We start from the raw sequence: 20039 nt of genomic DNA on the forward strand, positions 1-20039 counted from the left end.
TAATGCAGCTGCTTTTGTTATTGATGGAGTTTATTCTTTACCATCCTGCTCTCGCCCCGAGACATCAAGTCTCAGTTGTTAACTTAAGTTGAACTTAAAAAAGTCTTGACGTAAACAGTGAATCGTTTAGCAGAACGAATTTCAAATTAAATCTACTAAAACTCTCTGATAAGTTTGAAGTTCTGTGATAGTCTCAGGACAAATTTACTAAAATTCTTGTGAATGCAAGTTGATGTGTTTAAGTAGACCCTTTAAAAAGTAACAGGCAGTTACTGTTTGGTCAAGTATACTGTCATCACAATGCAGGTAAGGCTACATTGTGATTGAGAGAGCACTGGTGGCTCCTGGCACTTTTTTTTTTAAAGAAATTACTTTTTTAACTGAGCCATTATTTTATATTCTCATGCACTCAAGCTGTGATGATTCCAGTCAAAATCCCTATAGAGACCTAAAGAGTTGGAGCTCTCTAAGTCTCTGTAGGTTCATTTTGTCTGATGTGCAATGCTTATGTATGTATGCATGTATGTATTATGTAACGTGATCTCCTGAAAAGAATGAGAACCATAGTTAATCATATATGCAAAAGTTGCAAGTCTAGGTAAAAGATTTGCAGATCATTTTAACAGGGTTGATTCAGAGTCAAAAATACAAAAAACGACATAATGTGTCTTCGTCTCTTTCAGCATTCAGTGAACTGGGTGGTCCCTGTGTCAGAACGTGGCCGCTATGACGATATCTTCCTGAAGACGGATGCTGACATGGATGGTTTTGTCAGTGGACAGGAAGTAAAGGAGATCTTCATGCAATCTGGACTTTCTCAGACTCTTCTTGCCCATATATGGTAGGAACTCAACCAGGTTCCTTCTCAGTTTTCTGCAGACACTAATATTCATCATTTCTATTAATTAGCAGTGCAATAACTGATACGTTTAAAAAACAAAAACTGAATTTTATATTTAAAACTTCAATTACAATTGGTGATGCAAAATGTTTAAAAATGTTGGCAGTCCGTTACGAGAGCCAGAATCCAGGAAAAGGTCACCAACATGTAGCCACACATCTGAATGCATATTGATTTGCTCTCCTGATATTTAGACTGTAGTATTGATATTTTAACCTTTGCCTTACGAGAGATATAAATACAGTACTGTGAAAAATATTTTTTTGCATATTTGTCTCGGTTGATTTAGATCATCAAATAAAATGTAATAACCAGAGTAAAGAAGAAATGCAGTTTTTAAATAATGATTATATTCATTCAGGTAAACAAGACCTACCGGAATCATACATTTTGGTTAACACACATTGCTCTGTTTTAATAAAGCATTTGGGAAAATTATGACAAATACTTTATAAATGAGCTATTGTCTTCATCTTTAAGGCCTTAGATTGAGGTAATCAGAGATATGGGAAACACCAGGGTAACGAGACACAGATTAAGCAAAGATAGAGGAAATGAAGAGTCAACAGATAAGGGGAACACAGGAGGCAGGAAAGATGAGACTTAGGGAATTAACTATAAACAGTTGGCGATAATAACAAATTACAAATGGTGGAGACACAACAAAAACTGAGAATAAAACAATGAGGAGAAATATCCTAGGATAGAAAACTCAAAATTACTAAAACAAAGAACAAACTATTCAGAAACACACAATAATCATAAACAGAACTAAAAAAAATCTAATCCAAAATACTGGCTCATACACCCCAAACCATGATAAAAAAAAATGCCAGAAAACTCTCCAATGTGTCTGAATTAAGATTAAAATAATTCTGCCAAGAAGAGTTGCCAAAATTCCTCCACAGCAGATTCCAGGACCAGAAAAAAGAGCTCTGCAGCCATTGCCACTTATCACAAATCCTTAATTGAAGTTTTTGCTAACAAGACGGATACATCCAGTCGTTAGGTTGCTGAGATATTACTGGGTGAAAATCATTATAGTACCATAGCTCTGCCCAAAAAATGTGCCAAACGTGACATTGAAAAATGAACTTGGAGCTGCTTGATTTGGTTGCAATTAGACTTGATATGGTTCATTTCCTTTGTATTTTTATTAGACCCATTCTTTACGATATAAATGCTGAGGTTAACTGAATCAACTGAATGTGTCTCTGTCGATTATGTTGTTTCTCGCAGGGCTTTAGCAGATACAAGGCAGATAGGCAAGCTGACCAGGGAGCAGTTTGCCCTCGCCATGCATCTTATCCAGCAGAAAGTCAGTAAGGGCATTGATCCTCCACAAGCCCTGACTGCTGATATGATTCCACCTTCTGAAAGAGGCACTCCACTACCGGTAAGTAGCATCATCAAAGCTGTTAAAGGTGTGCTAATGTCGACATATTCACATCCCCAGCTTGCATGATATAGTATTGGCTGTCACAGTGAGAGCTAAATTGTACCTGACCTGTTTTAATTCACAATAAAACATAAAAACTAGTGCTGTCACTGTTAATCTCGTTAAAATGACGTTAAAACCATAACCGCATTAACGCGGCAAATCTCCGTTAGCGAGTTAACGCGGATCGCCCCGTGCGTGGGGCTGCACGACGCTAACGCGTTAACAAGCTAATGCGTTAGCCCGTTAGCGTTTGTTGCTCCCATGTCAACTTTGTTAAGACTTGCTGCTGCCATCAAATTCAAAGTGAGCTAATATTAACATTTTCTCAGTTTAAACATTTGATATGTTTTATGGGTATCTTTGTGAATAAAATGTGAGTTTATAAGTTTCAAGTTTGTTGAGTTTAATATTATATTATCTTATATACATTTTACAATGACCTGTAGCCTAAAGCCTAGTTGGTTTTTTTTAATCAAAATTTGCTTTTGTCATCATTGTTAAGCCATGATTATTTCTTCTTTGGTGGGACATAGTGTAATCAAAGTCCCTCTTGTTTAAAAGGTTTTCAAAAGTTTCTGTTTTGACATGGAATAAAGCTACATTGCTTGCTGTTTTACACCATCATCAGAGAAGTTTGCTGTTTATACGTATTGCACCCGCTGCATCCGCAAAGCCGCCAGCATTGTGGAAGACCCCACGCACCCCTCACACATACACTCTTCACCCTTCTGCTTTCTGGCAAGAGGTACCGGAGCATTCGGGCCCTCACTGCCAGACTGTTTCTTCCCCCAAGCCGTCAGACTCCTGAACACTCAGTGACTGGACGACTTGACTTTTACACCATCATCAGGGACGTGATGCTGTTTTTCACCACCACCTTCTCTGTGGTTTCAGAGTATGTCAGGATACATTACTCCAGTGGGATCTGAGATGGCTGCTCTGTCAGAAATGAGGCGGGTGAGTCAGTTCTTCTTTTCTTCCCTGTTCTCCTCTTTCTCAGGCTGCAAGGTGTACATATTTCCCACTACGTCTTCTCTTGGGAGTGGTTTATTTCTGCTGGAAAATATCTGAAACGCTGACCCATGTCAAAATAAAATGGAAATGTTGTGAAGGGTTAAATTGGTGAAACCAAAGACATTTACTGCTCACTGTTCTATCCTCTCTTTGCTGCTAACGTTTCTACCTTTCGCCTCTTCCTCCTCTCTTAGGCCATAATGTTCAAGTTGTGGGTAGGTAACATGGGCTTATAACGTACTACTTTCTAAATGCTTTCAGCTTTCACTGATTCCTGGAAAGCATTTGCAAGAATTTTTTCTCCATTTCGATACAATGCAGTAAGATTGCCTCACACTGTAAACTGTCTTGATCATGGCAAGATTCAGGATCACTGGATGAAAAATTGGTTCTTTTTTGTTGAGGATGTCTTTTAAGGAAGCTCAAATCTGTTAGTAGCAGTTGTAGTTGTGGTCTTGCAGTAAATAACTCAGTTCAGCAATCATCTACTCAGTTGAACGCGCAAAACTAGTTGCAGTATGACAACAAAAAGTGTACCGTAGACAGATATATGATACAGTTATTTTCACATACAATATACTCACCAAACACTTGGTTAGTTACACCTGTTGAACTGTTTGATGACAGACATATGATCAGCCAATCACATGGCAGCAGCTCCGTGCATTTAGGAATGCGGCACTTTTTAAGACGTCAAAGTTCAGCTGAGAATCAGAATGGGGAATAAAGGTGATTTAAGTTACCCTGAATGTGGCATTAATTGGTATTGTTTGTGCCAAATTGTCTTGGGTATTTCAGAATCTGCCAATCTACTGATCTAATCTACTTTTCCCACACAACCACTTCTAGGATTTACAAGAAAGAAAAGTAAAGAAAAAGAGAAAGTATCTAGTGAGTGTCTGTTCTGTGGCCAGAAATGGCCAACATTGGTGATGCCAGAGGTCAGAGGAGAATGGCCAGACTAATAGGAAGTCAACAGTAACTGAGCCTAGAATTCACACAGGCTTACCTAAATTTGACAACACAAGACTGGAACAATGTTACCACGTCTGATGAGTCTCTATTTCCGCAGCAACATGTGGATGGTAGGGTCAGAATTTGAAATAAACAGCATGACAGTATGGATCCATCCTGCCTTGTGTCAGTGGTTATTACTCACCCCATCCATTCATTTATGACCACAGCGGATCCGTCTTATGATAGCTGCTACCACCAGGATAACATATCATGTCACAAAGCTTAGATCTTCTAAAAATGGTTTCTTGAACAGGACAGGAAGTTAAAGCGAGAATTTGCATCATGACTGTGTAGCTGGCTCTGCAACTGTGTAATATTGCGATGTGAGCATGGACCAAAATCTCTGGAATGTTTCCAAGACCTTGTTAAATCTGTGCCATGAAGAATTAAGGCAGTTCTGAAAGGGAAAGAACTGGAAACAACAAACTTGAAACTCAAACTTGGAATAGAGATGGAAGAGGGAAACGAGGCGCACAAGAATACACAGCCATGTGGGACGATGTGACAGCAGGCAGAGGAAGACAGAGGACTAAATACACAGAGGATAATGAGAGGATGGGAAGTAACCTGACACAACAAGGGAGCAAGCAAAACTGAATACACGAAGCACAGGACAAGGGCTATCGAAATAAAAACAAGAGACACACACTAAGATATGGACTTAACACTGGGACTGGGGATCAAACAGACATGGGAACACAGTCAACTGGAGAGACAGAAAGGAAACACAAAACAGACACAGGAGAGTAAACAAACACGAAGACGAGGGAGACTAGACATGAAATGTGGAATGCAAGGGAGGAACAGTAACAAAACCATAGACTAGAACTCTAAATGTAACCTTAGCAGGAAATATCTAACGGGACTAGAAATGAAAATGATCAAACTAGAAACCTAAACAATGCCAGAAAAAGCAGAAGAAACAGAAATGCTGTGTCATAGATCCAGTACCATGACAGGTCCACTCAGAAGGATTTTTAATAGAAGAAATGCCAGTCATATTTTTGCAATGAAGACGGGAAATGTGCAGTCTTTTTTTTAATAATACTTCACTGAAAGCTTATTTGGTTGAGAAATGCGTGTGATCAGACAACACATATCTTCCACTCAACATGTAAGCATAACAAGGGTAGCATGGTGGCGCATGGTTGCTCCACAGCAAAAAAGTACAGGGTTCTTTTCAAAGTCCAAAGGCAGTTAGTGCGAGTGTGAGCACGGATGGTCGTCTGTCTGTGTTAGCTTTGCGACAGACTGGCAAGCTGTCCAGGATGTACCCAGGATCTAACCCGCTCCTCACGGGTTACATCCTGGGTACATCCATTATGTCCCAATGTTATATGAAATCATGCAGGCACTCTAAAACTTATTTTTCACCAATATTACTTTCCAGAGTCTTTACTAAAGATTCTTCTTTGTGGTGCTCATCAAAGCATAAATGGCAGACAGGGTGGAGAGTAATTATTGGAGTGATAATTAATTGAATTGATAGAATTTATTTAAATGCCATAATAACTGTAATAAAAACAAAGATAACACAATGCTTCTGAGATGCATTTTTTTTCATAATAGGTTACACAGACATAAAAGCATTGCAGAATCGTTGTCTTATTTTTATTGCAGGTAACATATCGTTATAGTACCATTAAGTTACTCTGCAATTCCCAAAGCTAGAGATAAAAATACTGGAAGCTTGTTGAAGACCAATATAGATTTTTTTTTAAAGGTGAGGTGAAGATAAAATCGAAAAGTCCTGAATCTTTCCTGTCCTTTGCAGGTTGTCATTGGTGGTGACACCTCCCTCACATGTTGGTGATAGACATAGCCCCACCTCCGTGCTGCTCCTCTTCTTGACCTCCAGTTTTTCTCCTATCTGTTTTTTACCTCTTTCTCCTTCCATTGGCCTATTCTGCCATGGCTCATGTGGTGCCATTTCATCATCCTACTTCATCATATATGTTGAGACAACTTGACCATCTCTTATTTTGTCCTTTTTGCTGTTTTTTACAGGACAGCTCTAGTTCAGTGGGTTCAGGAGAGTTCACTGGCATCAAGGAGTTGGATGACATCAGCCAGGAGATAGCTCAGCTGCAAAGGTAACAAACAGGGTCATCAACGGTACCAAAATTGCAGTACCAAAAAAGCTCCATCACTAATCCACTGTTAACATTAATATCAAGACCTTTAATTCATTTCAGTTCCATCCAATTGTATAATCATAATAACACATAGAACAGTGTTCTACCTTTTCTGTCACCGTACTATCCTGTCAAAATAATGTTGGTAGTAAGGACAAGACATCTTTTAACTATATTGCAGTAGCATTCTCATTTCCAAAGTTACTTTTATTGTGGCCAGTTTTAAAATTTGAACCATTAAGGAATACCAACTGTAAGGAGTTGACAATTGGGAATATGGATGTCTATAACCCACAGAGCTTGATAAATGGGGTGCAGATACGTTTTTAGAGACTACATTCTTAGTCTCTTTAGACTGTTTTCCATCTGTATACATATTTATGTCAAAGGTCACCTGCAAGAAAAAACACAATCAAAGCCAAATTTCATACGCGCAGGTATTCATTGTCACTAGTGTAAATAAATCCCTTACTCATAAATTTATCATATTGTGCATGTAGTACTCAGCAGCCATGTGCACAAAGAAGCCATCACACATGTGAGTGTCTGCTTTGCAATTTCTGCAGCACATTCACACTCTTAAAGGTAACTCTTTACTCAAAGCTGAATTATTTTTGCTTAAATCAATGTTACTTTTGACAGTTTGGAAGGCAGAACCCAAAGGAAGAGGGGTCCTGATGTGATTGGCCACTTTCAAAGCATTGCCACCACAGCCTTTGTGATAGAGTTGCTCAGTTTACTGCATCAAACCAAGTTACACTGCGGCAACAGCATGTAATATATTGCTAAAAGTATTCTTTCACCCATCCAATTCAGGTGTTTCAATCACTTCCATGGGCACAGGTGTTTAAAATCAACCACCTAGGCATACAGATGGTTTCTATGGGTCGCTCTCAGGAGCTCAGTGAAGTTCAGGTGATGGGATGCTACCTGTGTCCAGTCCAGTTGTGAGATTTCCTCGCTAAAAATACTCCACATTCAACTATTAGTGGCGTTATAACAAAGTGAAAGCAGTTGGGAATGCCTGCAACTCATGCTAACTTCTCATGGTTTGTGGTAATCTTTGTGCTAGTTAACACATGGTTTCATTTTAGTTATGTCTCTTGTTGATCAGTCATTCTGGTCTTCTGCCCTTGACCTGCAGATAACAGGGAAATGCCTCACATCAATATTTATTGTTGTTTAAGGATTTATTTAGAAACTTTATTAGTATTCATAAAGAAACCAGCAAGAACAGTATTCAAGAATTGAGAAAATCCTGGTAGGCACCTAGATACCTAGACATACTTTAAATGCAGGGAAACAGGGATGAAAACTGTGTGCATGTTTTATGTTACAAATAACATGAATAAACAGGCTACCAAAATTGTGTAGCCCACATGGTGTAATGCTGATCATCAGCTTTTAACAGTTGTGGAAGAAGTTTTCAATTCTAAATCCTATACTTGTATAAAAGTAGAAATACTACAATATATGTACATTCTGTGAAAATAAACTTTTACTAAAGTAGAAGTACAAATGTTCTACGTTAAAATATCCTTTAAAGTCTAAATAATTGTTGAGTCATTAAAGTGTACACCACACGCTAGAACAAACTGTATTATATTTGGTTTATTTTATATGTAATTTAATAGAGTTAAAGCTTTAAATGGACTTGAAAGTCAAATATTTGCCTTTGTATAGTCTTATCATTATTCTATGAATAAATCAAAAATCACTATGAAAGAATCGATCTGTGCTACACGTCAGTAAGTACTTGTCTTGATTTGTTGACTTGAATGAATGAAGTTTGCCAGTTTAACTATAGCTGTAATTTCTACTGTGCGCTGGTGGATGAACTGACTTATCAGTGGCTTCTGAAAGCATTCCCTTTTAGTCATGGTTCAATTACATGTGTTTGCTGCAGACTAATCAACTTTTTGTTTGCAAGTTTATATGTCTTTGTTTTGTGCAGCATCCTGATTCTCATTAAGAGTGTTCTTTTTATTTATTTGTTTTTAATGATCACAAAAGTTATATAATAGTGTACAATAGACTAATGGGAGAGGAGTGCAGAATATTCTGAGCTTGCCTTATTGTCCCAGGGTTTTTAAGAGTAGTTGAGCAGTAAAGTAGTCTTCAGTAGACAGTTTTCAGTATTTCACTGCTTCACAGCAAAAGATAACTGTAATAGTAAATAACGCATGCTGCACCCACAGGATAATTTGGTTTAAACCAGTAAACAGAACCTGTCCATTACTGAGACTGTGACTGTGACCAGTCATATTAAGCCCCCTCGTTCTTAGGGCTCTGCCTACCAAACTGTCAGTTCAGGTTAATTCAAGCGAGCAAGTCATGAGACCATGAATTTGCTGTAGTGCTTGCAAAGTAGACACTCATACGCGCAATGGCTTCGTTGTGCATGTGGCTGCTGAGATCTATGCACATGGGTTGTTGAATTTACTTTAATTTGTTTGTGATTATGTTTCCCCTCATGTCTGACTTTTGACATAAATATAATTACATAGATCTGCTTTTCATTAGTTCACCCACCCACTTATCCACCCATCTACTTATCTATCCACCCATCCATCCATCCATCCATCCATCCATGCATCCATCCATCCATCCATCCATGCATGCATCCATCTACCTACTTAGCCACCCAGTCAGCCAAACACACAGCTATCCACTCTTCCTTTGATGCATGTATTTTATCAAATTTTTGTTTGTTCACTACTTATTCACTATGCTGCGTCAGCACTCTTGCCTATACCCAGTGGAATACTCTCAGGTAACAAACTGGCTACTTATTACTGAATATACTAAAATGGACTTGCATTCTATCAAATGACACAGAGTGAGCAGTGTCTATCTTACCTAGCTTTTTGTTGTATAATGTTTAAACACTGCTCAAAAACATTTTAAAACCCCACAGAATATAGCATCAGTGCAATTAAATTTCTGGTTTATTGATCTGGTGAGTTAAGCAGCAGAGGTTGGTTGTTAATCAGTTTCAGCTGCTTTGGTGTTAATGAAATTAATAACAGGTGCACTAGAGGGGCAACAATAAGACAACTGCCAAAACAGGAGTGGTTTTACAGGTGGAGACCACTGAGATTTTTTTTCCTTATGTTTTCTGAGTGTTTTTTCACTAGTTTTGCATTTGCCTAGGGTCAGGGTCACGACTGATACCATGAGGCAATACCTGGTCGCTATAGAGGTTTAACAGGTAGTCCAACTCCTCCATGATGGCACACCAATATGAGCCATTCTCAGAAGGTTTGCTATGTTTCCTAGCACAGTTTCAGGAACATGGAGAGGATTCTAGATGGTAGACAGTTACTCTAGGAAAGCTGGACAGGCTTAAAGAAGGTCCTTAACCCATCAGCAGGACTGGCGTTTGCTCCATTGTGCAAGGAGGAACAAGATGAGCCCTACAAAATGACTGGTGTGAATATCTCTGACCACACAATCAGCAACAGGCATCATAACAATAGCTATAGGCCCTATACTGCCCAGCACCATGGAGCCTGAAGAGCATTTACCATAGAATACCAGAATTGCAGGTCCACCACTGACGTCCGATGTTTTTCACATATGTGAGCAGGTTTAATTTAGTAGTAGGTCAACAATGGTGTGGGGACGCATATCCAATTTAGCTCAATTCAGTTTTATTTATGTAGTGCCAACTCACAACAAAAGTTGCCTTAAGGCACTTTGTATTAATGCAGGGTCTTTACTTTACAATATAAAGTAAACAGAGAAAACCCCAACAATGACCCCCTATGAGCAAGCACTTTGGTGACAGTCGGATAGAAAAACTCCCTTTTAAAAGGATGCGACTGGTTGGGGTTAGGGGAAGAAGACAGGTCAAAGACACACCGTGGAAGAGAGCCAGACATTAATAATAACTAATAATTAAATGCAGAGAGGTGTGTAAACACATAGTAAGTGAAAAAAAAAGTGTGAAGAGGAAACACTCCCCCAGCAGCAACACTCAGTGCCTCATGGGAATCCCCCAGCAGCCTCTTAGAGCCATTGCAACCTAAGGAAAGTATCAAGGTCACATGATCCAGCCCTAGCTGTATTCTTTATCTAAAAGGAAAGTTTTAAGCCTAATCTTAACAGTAGTGAGGATGTCTTCCCTCTGAATACAAACTGGAAGCTGGTTCCACAGGAGAGGGGCCTGAAAGCTGAAGGCTCTGCCTCCCATTCTACATTTAAATACTCTAGAAAGCCTGCAGTCCAAGTGCGAAATCCATCCATGGAGGGATGCATAGACCTCTACAGGCTAGGCAACAGCACCCTGACTGCCATTACTCATCAGGAGGAAATCCTTCGACCCATTGTCAGATGTGGTGTAGTGGGTCCTTGGCTCCTCATGGTGCCTGACAATGCCCGGCCTCATGTAACAACACATTGGCCTGACCTAAACCCATTGCCAGACATGGATACAAGCACGTGGGGGTCATACAAAATACTCATTTGAGATGGAGCGTAATTTTTTTCCCACTTCAGATCTGATGTTTTTTCAAAGTGTTCCTTGATTATTTTTTTTAGATACTTTAATCATTTATATCAACCTTGATACCTGAGGACCAGAATACACAGATTGCTATGGAGTCTGTCAAACCCCCGGTGGTCACATATTACCAAGTATATCTGTCATATATGTGCAGTAGATTTTTCTCTGTAAATGACTTTTTCTTTACTATGCAAGACTTGCATAGTACATAGACTTTACAATCATAGTGCCAAATAACGTATCATGTTTTATATCATACATATTAAGTACACAAGAAATGAGGCACTAATTTACAAAGATGTGATAATTTTGTTTTGGGAAATAAAAATACATTTTGTATGATTCTTCTGTCAAGTTGCACACAAAGTTTTTTTTAAAACTGACACCAGTGAAATATACTTTTCATTTATTTATTCTTATTCTGTAATTATTTTATAAACATATTATAAACCTTTAAAATAAGAAAATCAATGTGCCTGTGTTTGTGTGAATGTTTCTGGTTTTGTACAGGGAGAAGTACACTCTTGAGCAGGACATCAGGGAAGCAGAGGAGGCTATCAGACATAAGAGTGCTGAGGTGCAGGTGAGGACAGCTTGTTTTTTCAGTTGGTAGCAACTGGATGTGGACTCAACATAAAATTGAGACACTCTGTCCTTGATGTACGTTTATTTTACTCAGCCACCGCTCATTTCTTTATATGGTAATATTTTTTATGTATTTTTTAAAATTGGCCTTGAGCAGTACTTCTATAGGCTTTCTCGAGGCCTTTTAAAGTCTTTCTTTGAACATTGACTGCATTCTTACTCATTTTCAGTACAGTTCTTGACCATTTTCAGGGGAATATTTATTTTTATTTGTTCAGACACTTAACACTGAACTATGAGTCATTCAAGGATAAAAAAGCACCTAACTAAAGGAACCAATTTTAAATTGTATCTTTAGGTACTTTGTTACTATCAGTTTGTTACAAAAAGAAATTATTTGTTCCCATGTTATTAGGTGAATCTACAAAATGGCCAAAAACAACACAGTTTGACATGTGTAGAATTGTAATTTTGAACTAACAAGGTGCTTCCCAAAGAGCTATTAGCCTCGGAATCAGCTTTATTGATCCAGTGTGTGTGTGTGTGTATATATAGTATATGAAGGTTTCTGGGGGGGTTTTAACATTGTGACACCAACCTTCATTTATATAGAAGCAGATTCTCCCTCTCCTAGCTTTTCTAGAAAGATCTGTATTGGAGTCCACTCAGAGAAATTTGAAGCCCAGCAAATATAATGAGGTATCATGGAATGTGTTCACCCAGCCCAGTTTTGTTGAAGCACAGGGCAGCATATCTGGAATTCAATTCAGTTCAATTCAATTCAATTTTATTTATATAAATCACAACAACAGTTGTTATCGTCTATCAGGAAATGCAGAATGACCTGGACAGAGAGACAACCAGCCTGCAGGAGTTAGAAGCTCAGAAACAAGATGCCCAGGACCGCCTGGAGGAGATGGATCAGCAGAAACACAAATTAGAAGACATGTTGAATGAAGTCCGGATGAAGTGCCAGGAAGAGTCTCAGATGGTAAGAGAGAGAGGAGTAAGCTGATAATGTAGAAGTTTCCCCTTTGTGGAGTACTGCCTCAGTTATTATAAAACAATCACAGAATCAAAATACCTGAAAATTAATGTATTCGATTTCTAATATGCTGTTTTCAGTGTTTGTTTGTTGAAGTCAAAATTACCTTGAGATAACTAGCATGATGCTAAATAGAAGAAAAGAAGAAATCAAACTATCTTTTGACAGACTGATGTAGAATAATTAGCAACAAGCACAGAATTGTCTCTTTGCAGGTTTTAACCTCTGACTCAATCCTTTATGCCACCGTTTTCTGCCTTCAGATCTCAAGCCTCCAGACTCAAATCCACTCCCAGGAGTCAGACTTGCTAAACCAGGAAGAAGAGTTGAGCCGGGCCAAGGCTGACCTGGGCCGGCTGCAACAAGAGGAGAATCAGCTGGAGCAAAGCCTGGCCGCAGGCAAGATTCAACTAGAGACCATCATCAAGTCTCTGAAAGCAACCCAGGATGAGATCAACCAGGTAGGGCACAGGTCCTATTAATGTGTATGTCTAAAAAATGTCAACAGGGGGCGCCACTGGAATGTATAATCCATTTCTTTATCTTGTCAATTAAGTCAGAGGAACCAAATGTGTATGTTTGTCTCAGCTGCTGTGGTGTGGTGTGTCTTCTGTTTCCTGCAAGCCACTACACACACACACATGCACACACATAGTGCAGTTTTTGTATTGTTTTATAACATCCACACGTTGATGTTGAATTCAATTCTTGTATTATATTTGTAAAATTTCAGTGGAAACATTTTTTTGCTCTAAGCATAGCTATGTTTTTCATAGCTATGCCAAAAAGCATTATTTGAGCATTATTGTGCATATTTCTGTGCTTGCGTGTGTGTGTGTGTGTGTGTGTGTGTGTGTGTGTGTGTGTGTGTGTGTGTGTGTATAATAGACAATGTCTTTCATCTTGGCCAAACTGTCTTGTAATGAGGAAAACATATTTAAAAGACAAAAAAGCTTTTTGAAACTAGCTTAAAGAAACTGATCAGTGTTTTCTGGAAGCAAACTTTCAGTAATTTCTATTCATTTTAAATTACCTCAACTTATTGCACTTTACTGTATGATTTAAATATGAATTTCACACAGAGGTACATGTTATACCAGTGTCACACCAGCCCAGTGTCACTGGAAATGTTCTGGAAATGTTGTTGTTTTTAACAGTTTGCTTGTATGTATACCTTGCAGGCTCGCAGCAAGCTGTCACAGATTCAAGATAGTCAACAGGAAGTGTCTAAAAGCATTGAGCAGTACAACAGCACCTTGAATGGAAACCATGGAGGCAGCATGACCAACTTGGCTGACATGAGTGAAGGCTTCAGTGACCGAGAGAATGGAGGATTTCCAGCCATGGTGAGAGCAGTACAGGTCAGGATCTTTGACAGAGGTGTGCCTTTATTTTCCAGTGTGCTGTGTAACATTTATTAAGGTCATAGGACTTGGTTTTATAGTCCCGGGTAGACCTGGTGCTCGTTTGTTCTGCCCGATCGTTGTTACCTTTTCCATTTGTGAAGTTCCATATTCACAAATGGATTTCTTTTTAATTCTTTTTAATTCATCTTGCATGCCATCACAAGTATTTAAGCAAACTTCATTCATATACCTCCTTAAATTTTACATGACCTTCTATTAAATGCATATGGAACCAGAAGTATTATATTGTTTTGACAAGCAAAGATACAGCTTGTGTGACAGAACACATAAAGTTGTAGTGAATCTGATCCCATGGATGTATATGTTATGATATGTGCTCACATTACTCGTACAAATACAGCAAATGAAATAAAACCATATCATAGTGTATAGAAATATAAATATTCTGTTTATGATAAAATGATAGATGATAAAAGCTTCTGTTCTCTGTCTCTTTCTTGGCTTTCTAATTTCCACAGGAGGACCCATTCAAAGTGAAGCCATCTGTGTTTAACAGTCAACCTCAAGGGCTTCCCACTGACCCCTTCCAGTCTGAAGACCCCTTCAAAACAGACCCATTCAAAGGTTGTCATCCCCCTTAACTTTCACTGCATCACCATCTCTAAGTGTTCCTCTTAATCTTTTAATCTAAATGGCTCATTCCTCTCCTCTGCTATCCTCTCCTCTCTTTACTGCACTGCATGTTGGGAGTATGGGTGAATGAGTGTCCAAAGATGATTGATGAGTGTGTGGAGATCATCACGCCAAATCACAACAACAGTCTCCTCAAGGCATTTTATGTTGTAAGGTGGACCCTACAGTAATACAGACATGAGACTACAACACATAGTCTCTTTTAATATAGGCATTTATGTATTGGAGTGACCCATTACAATATTTTTTAAAGTTAAGTACAACAATGGTTTATACACCATGTAAAACTGGATAACTTTTGACTCTGGTGATGTTGGCCTACACTACAAAAGTTCATCCAGCCCTGATGAAGAGCAAAGTGTGGTTATGGGTTTAGGTGAGGAGTGGCAGGATGGTGACTGTGGTGAGCAACAACTTGCAGGCAGAACAGCAGGCAACAGTTAGTGCTGTCAACGGCAACCCACAAATATCTCAGCATGATACAGTATAGGCAGCATCTGTCTCTCTGAAAACTGATTTGATAAATGATGTTGTTTGAACATCCGTGGAGTCCCGTGGCAGTGTGCTTTACACCACAGCATCTGGTGATGCAAGGCATCACTTTGGAAATAGATTGCATGAAGCTCTCTATGCACAGTTCTTTATCTGATTTGACAAGTACTTGAAGTTTGGAGGTCTGGTGCAACTGACTGCAGAAAGTTCGTGACCTCTGTGTACTATGTGCCTCATCATCCACTGACCCCGAGTTGTTGACATCCCAATAATACAACTGACAGTTGACTGTGAAAGTGATAATGATCAATAATCAGTGGCACTGCTGTCAGAGTTGCCATAGAGACCATGAGCTCAGGTTGAATGAAAGAAGACTTTGTTCTAGTTCCAGTTTCCAGCAGTGCTTGTTACTGTAATTGCCATAAAACATGTTACTGGGAAAAAGCTGAGTTTTTAATCAAAGCACCTCTTTGACTGAACATGAATAAAAGCAAGCTTTATAGTTGCTCCTTTCATCCACAGTCATGACACAGTCAAGTAACAGAAGTTAAAACAAGAGCACTCGGTGTGCGCAACTCCCCCCAAAGGGCAAGGGCTGTACAAAAACTTAGATGTTTTATGTTTTTATTGCAACATTCTGACGTCAGCCTGTTTTTGTCAGCCTTTCGTGGCGTTATTATGACATCGTAGGGCATTGTATTGAAAAAACAAATAAAACCAATTTTTTATGGATATTCTTCCAATTTCACATTGATATACTAGGCCTTGGGGGACATGAGTATCTAGGTTGCCCAAGCGTTTGACCTTGACCTTCATTGTTAGTGTCTAAGTTAAAGGTTAACCTAGAAAACATTTTCAAGAAACCATGTTGAGTAACATATCATATAAAAGGGCTTGGATAACATTCCAACACACCTATTTATCAATATTACACCCTATGACATCATAATGGTGCCAAAAGAAGGATGTTAGCCAAACTAATGTCCTTTATGTACAGCACCACTCACCCCCTGCATGACACTGCGGTGTGGTCTGAGGACCGTTGTAGGTCCTTCATCCAAACAGCAGATGGACTATACAGTACCCACACAGGATAATTAGTGTTTAAAAATAGATGTATTTTATTTATCCCACTGCATTTTATGTAGATATAAAAATGAAAAATCCTGCTGTATAGTAACCAGGGGTGGTATAGTAACCTGCTCATCACCTGCCCGTAGTATCGTATTTTGGGTTTTTACATTTTTTTAATATAACTCTAATTCACCTTTTCTTCCTGTTCCCTGTGCTGCTGTAACAAGTGAATTTCCCCAGTGCAGAATTTAATAAGAATTTAACATGAACACACATCAAATCTATGGCAACCTGAAGATAGAATGTTTTTGGCTCCTCTTAATGTAAGAAAGCCTTCCAAGAGTACAGAGTAAAGACTAGTTTATTTTATACCTTAGTTTAAGTTTGGCATTGCTATATTTGTTTATTTTTGCCATTAAATGCTTTCTTTAAAAAACCCGATACAATGAGAGGGTTTTTAATTCTTTTGCTGGATCTTGTAGGCAGTTAAACGATTAAAAACACAGAAGTTTCAAAAATGGAATCCAGCAAGCAGTTTATTTTAAAACAACTGATTTTTGAATATTTATCTATTGGTCATTAAGATGGTAAAAAAAACATTTGTTATCAATTAATTAATGGAATTATCCATTAAATACTCCATTACTAAAATAGTTCATAGCTCCAGCCCTAGTAAGTGGTCTCATCCCTTCTACGCGCTCCTCTCTCCTCTTCTCTACTCCTCAATCTGTGTTTACTGCTTTATGTGTATTAAGTTGTCTTTCCTCCTAGTAGCTTATATTTTCTAGCTTGAGTTAATTTATGACTGTCTTTTGTCTTCTTCCTGCCTTTCCCTCTTTGCTTGATTCCTCTCCTGTAGGTGACCCTTTTCAGAATGATCCTTTTGCAAAGCAGCCATCAGTACCCACAGGTATTTACTTCAGGGAAGAAAGGTCAATCTTTTTTCTTTTTTGAGAGGTAATTTAATCATGGGGCAGAAAGTAAACTGCAATATTTCATCACTTAAAATGTTGCACTAAAACTGTTGTACACTCTACATCGAACAGGTTTAGCGTTTCCTAGAAGGCATGCATGTTTTTTCCTTAAATTAATTAAAATAATTCCCATGGAATGTACCTTACAAATGTATCATGTAGCATATTTTTAAAATCAGTGTTTTTACAACCCCAAGTTTGTATTTTTTACTGAAATATTAAATGGGCTGTACTTTTGAGTAGACACTTTCCTACTCGGCTTGAGTACTCAAAGTACATTCCTACCACAAGCCTCACAGAAGCACTTTTTTGTAAGCCGTTTACATTTCTTATAGGTTTTTAAACATAGAGAGACGAACTCAATAAAAACACCAAAAAAAACCAAAACAACCTCCCAGCTCATTGATTATATTGACTTACTCAGAGCTCATTCCAAGTACTTCTTTAATACTTACTGTGTTTGTTTTGACCTTTTGGTCCATGCTTTAGTTTCATGTTTTTTTGATGCCTATCTGCTGATGCTTTCGTTTACACTTAGCTAGACTTAGCCATACAGTGGGTTAAATAACATATTTGAGTCCCTGGTCAATTTGTAACTTTCACACTTGCAAAAGAATGAACACTCTCTAATCTTTGTTCAGAATCAGAGAGGCTTTATTAATCCCAGAGGGAAATTGAGTTGTTATAGCAGCAAACATCAAGCCCTCATATAAAATGAGTATAGAAACAGAGGTATAAATATAAATATATATATATGTAAATATTAAAGAACAAGTATGTGTGCAAATTGTGGTTTTGTTTTAATAGACACTTAGAATATCAGGCAATACTCCAGGAAAAAAAACGTTACACAAAAGTTATACATTTTTTTGTATGAGTCATTGAATGTAAGTATTTGATCCCAAAGCAAAACATGACTTACTACTCTCTAAATCCTTGAAGTTTCTTGACTGCAGCTTGGCAACTCAAAGTTTTAGCTCCCTCCACAGATAGAGGATAGAGGTCTGGAGACTGGCTAGTTGCATAATGTTGGAAGACCCATCTGCAGTGTTCCGTCTGAGGAAAGGGGATACAGGACCTTGTCCACTGGCCCCTTCATGTGGTCAAGTCCTGTACCCTTAGGACAGAAAAAACCCCAAGGCATGTTTCCAACTCCATGGTGATGGTGCTCTATGGGTCATAGTCAGCAAGACTTCAATCCATTACTTTGTAGTGTCTTACCAGAGGTGTTTTTTGGAGACTGAGGTCCCAGTTGCCTTCAGATCATTAAGAAGCTCCTCCCATGCAGTTTTGGGCTGATCCAATACCTGTAGAATGATCATCCTCACCCCATGATGCAACATATTGCACAAAGCTCCAGACTGAGGGCAATTGATGATAGTCTTATGTTTCGTTCGTTTCCAAATAACCACATCGACAGCTTTCCCCTTCTCTTCAAACTTCTTGCTGATGGTCTTGTTTACCAAGTCTTCAGTCTTGTCCCTATCATCCTTTGGCAGCTCATTGGTCTTGCCCATGGTGGTGGCCGGGAATGATGGATTGATTGAAATAAAGAAAGGAAGAAAGAAAGAGAAAGAAATCTGAGGGAGGCAGAATTCTGTTTGGGTTGTAGGGAATCCGCATGCATGCGCTGCGGTAGCTAGCCAATACGACGTGACTCGCTTTTTTTCTCAGCTTCACTGTGCAGCAGAGAAGCTGCAAGTGGCCATGGCAGTCAAAAACCACCTTCCCATGTTCCCAGATTTTGGCCCTGTGTTAAGTGGCTACACATGTCACTGTGCCCGGCTCTGCACTGTATCTGGAGCTGGATGGTGTGAATGGAAGCTGCCATAGTTAATTCACCAAGTATGGAAATGTCCCTGGTGTACCCATCCGACAGCCATCGTGTAGCTGGCCCCTCGACTCTTCCGTCTGAGCACTGCAGATTGTGCATGATTCAGCAGGACAAAACTGTATATGTTGTACCACATGCATATGTCTCTGGTCAATGACACTTTTAAGAAACAGAGTTTAAGTAGCTCACGTTCATTTCTGCTGTAGATCCATTTGGAGGAGACCCCTTCAAAGAGACAGACCCATTCAAGGCTTCATCAGAAGACTTCTTCAAGAAAACCACAAAGATGGATCCCTTCTCCACACCAGACCCTTTCAGTAAAAGTGCCACTTTACCCTCCAAGGTACTTGTTGAGATTGTATATCTGGCTATCCCAAGAAGGGATCAGAATGTTTAGTTTGCTCCCTCTGTTGCTGTTTTTGTGTTAGGTCTCAGTTTTTACAATCGTCAATAAAAACAACAAAATTTGTATTAATTTATATTTTCATTTAGATTGAAGGTTTCCATAGGAACCTCAGAGATTTCTGGTTCAGTGGCACCCACTGTACAGTTTACTCCAGCATTATAAACAAACAAAAAAACAATAATGCTTAATGCATTAATAAGTACATGGAAAACCACCTCAATAAACATTGTACTTAGAATACATTTTCAATTAACATTGTATTTTTTTGTATTTATTTCTCTTTTCTGTTTTATGCAGCAACCTACTACCTTCACAAGCAGTGACCCATTTTCTTCAAGCCATCAAAAACCTAAAGGATCAGGTATGATTTAATACTTCCTCCTCAATAGCTTTGGACATCTTGTAGTTTTTGTAACCACAGAATAAAAGAACTTGTTATTCTTTGTGCATTGTACAGCAGACCTAAGCTCTATTTTGAGTTTAGCTTGGAGTCAATTTTGGATTTTTTTTTTCAGTTTAGTGTTTGTTTTTGACATAAACATGTTTTAACAAAC

At 38.6% G+C, this 20039-nt stretch overlaps 1 protein-coding gene across 6 annotated transcripts in view; it reads left to right on the forward strand.

The window, feature by feature from the left end:
- Nucleotides 1–20039, forward strand: part of eps15l1a (epidermal growth factor receptor pathway substrate 15-like 1a) — a 56225-nt gene that overhangs the window by 14313 nt on the left and 21873 nt on the right. For 3 of the 6 annotated variants that reach the window (XR_005608781.1, XM_039600725.1, XM_039600723.1), the window contains exons 10-21: nt 684–841; nt 2141–2297; nt 3237–3299; nt 6381–6466; nt 11526–11598; nt 12430–12591; nt 12909–13106; nt 13827–14006; nt 14531–14636; nt 17131–17181; nt 19286–19422; nt 19783–19846. Coding sequence is in view for 5 of the 6 variants with exons in the window: in XM_039600725.1 (XP_039456659.1) it covers nt 684–841; nt 2141–2297; nt 3237–3299; nt 6381–6466; nt 11526–11598; nt 12430–12591; nt 12909–13106; nt 13827–14006; nt 14531–14636; nt 17131–17181; nt 19286–19422; nt 19783–19846 (1435 nt within the window). In the remaining variant the exon portion in view is untranslated. The remainder of the gene's footprint in view (nt 1–683; nt 842–2140; nt 2298–3236; nt 3300–6380; nt 6467–11525; nt 11599–12429; nt 12592–12908; nt 13107–13826; nt 14007–14530; nt 14637–17130; nt 17182–19285; nt 19423–19782; nt 19847–20039) is intronic. The other 3 variants (XM_039600724.1, XM_039600726.1, XM_039600727.1) reach the window with 3 other exon arrangements.

Source organism: Oreochromis aureus, linkage group 17 (genome assembly GCF_013358895.1).
Source record: "Oreochromis aureus strain Israel breed Guangdong linkage group 17, ZZ_aureus, whole genome shotgun sequence".
In the NCBI taxonomy this organism is placed as follows: Eukaryota; Metazoa; Chordata; class Actinopteri; order Cichliformes; family Cichlidae; genus Oreochromis; species Oreochromis aureus.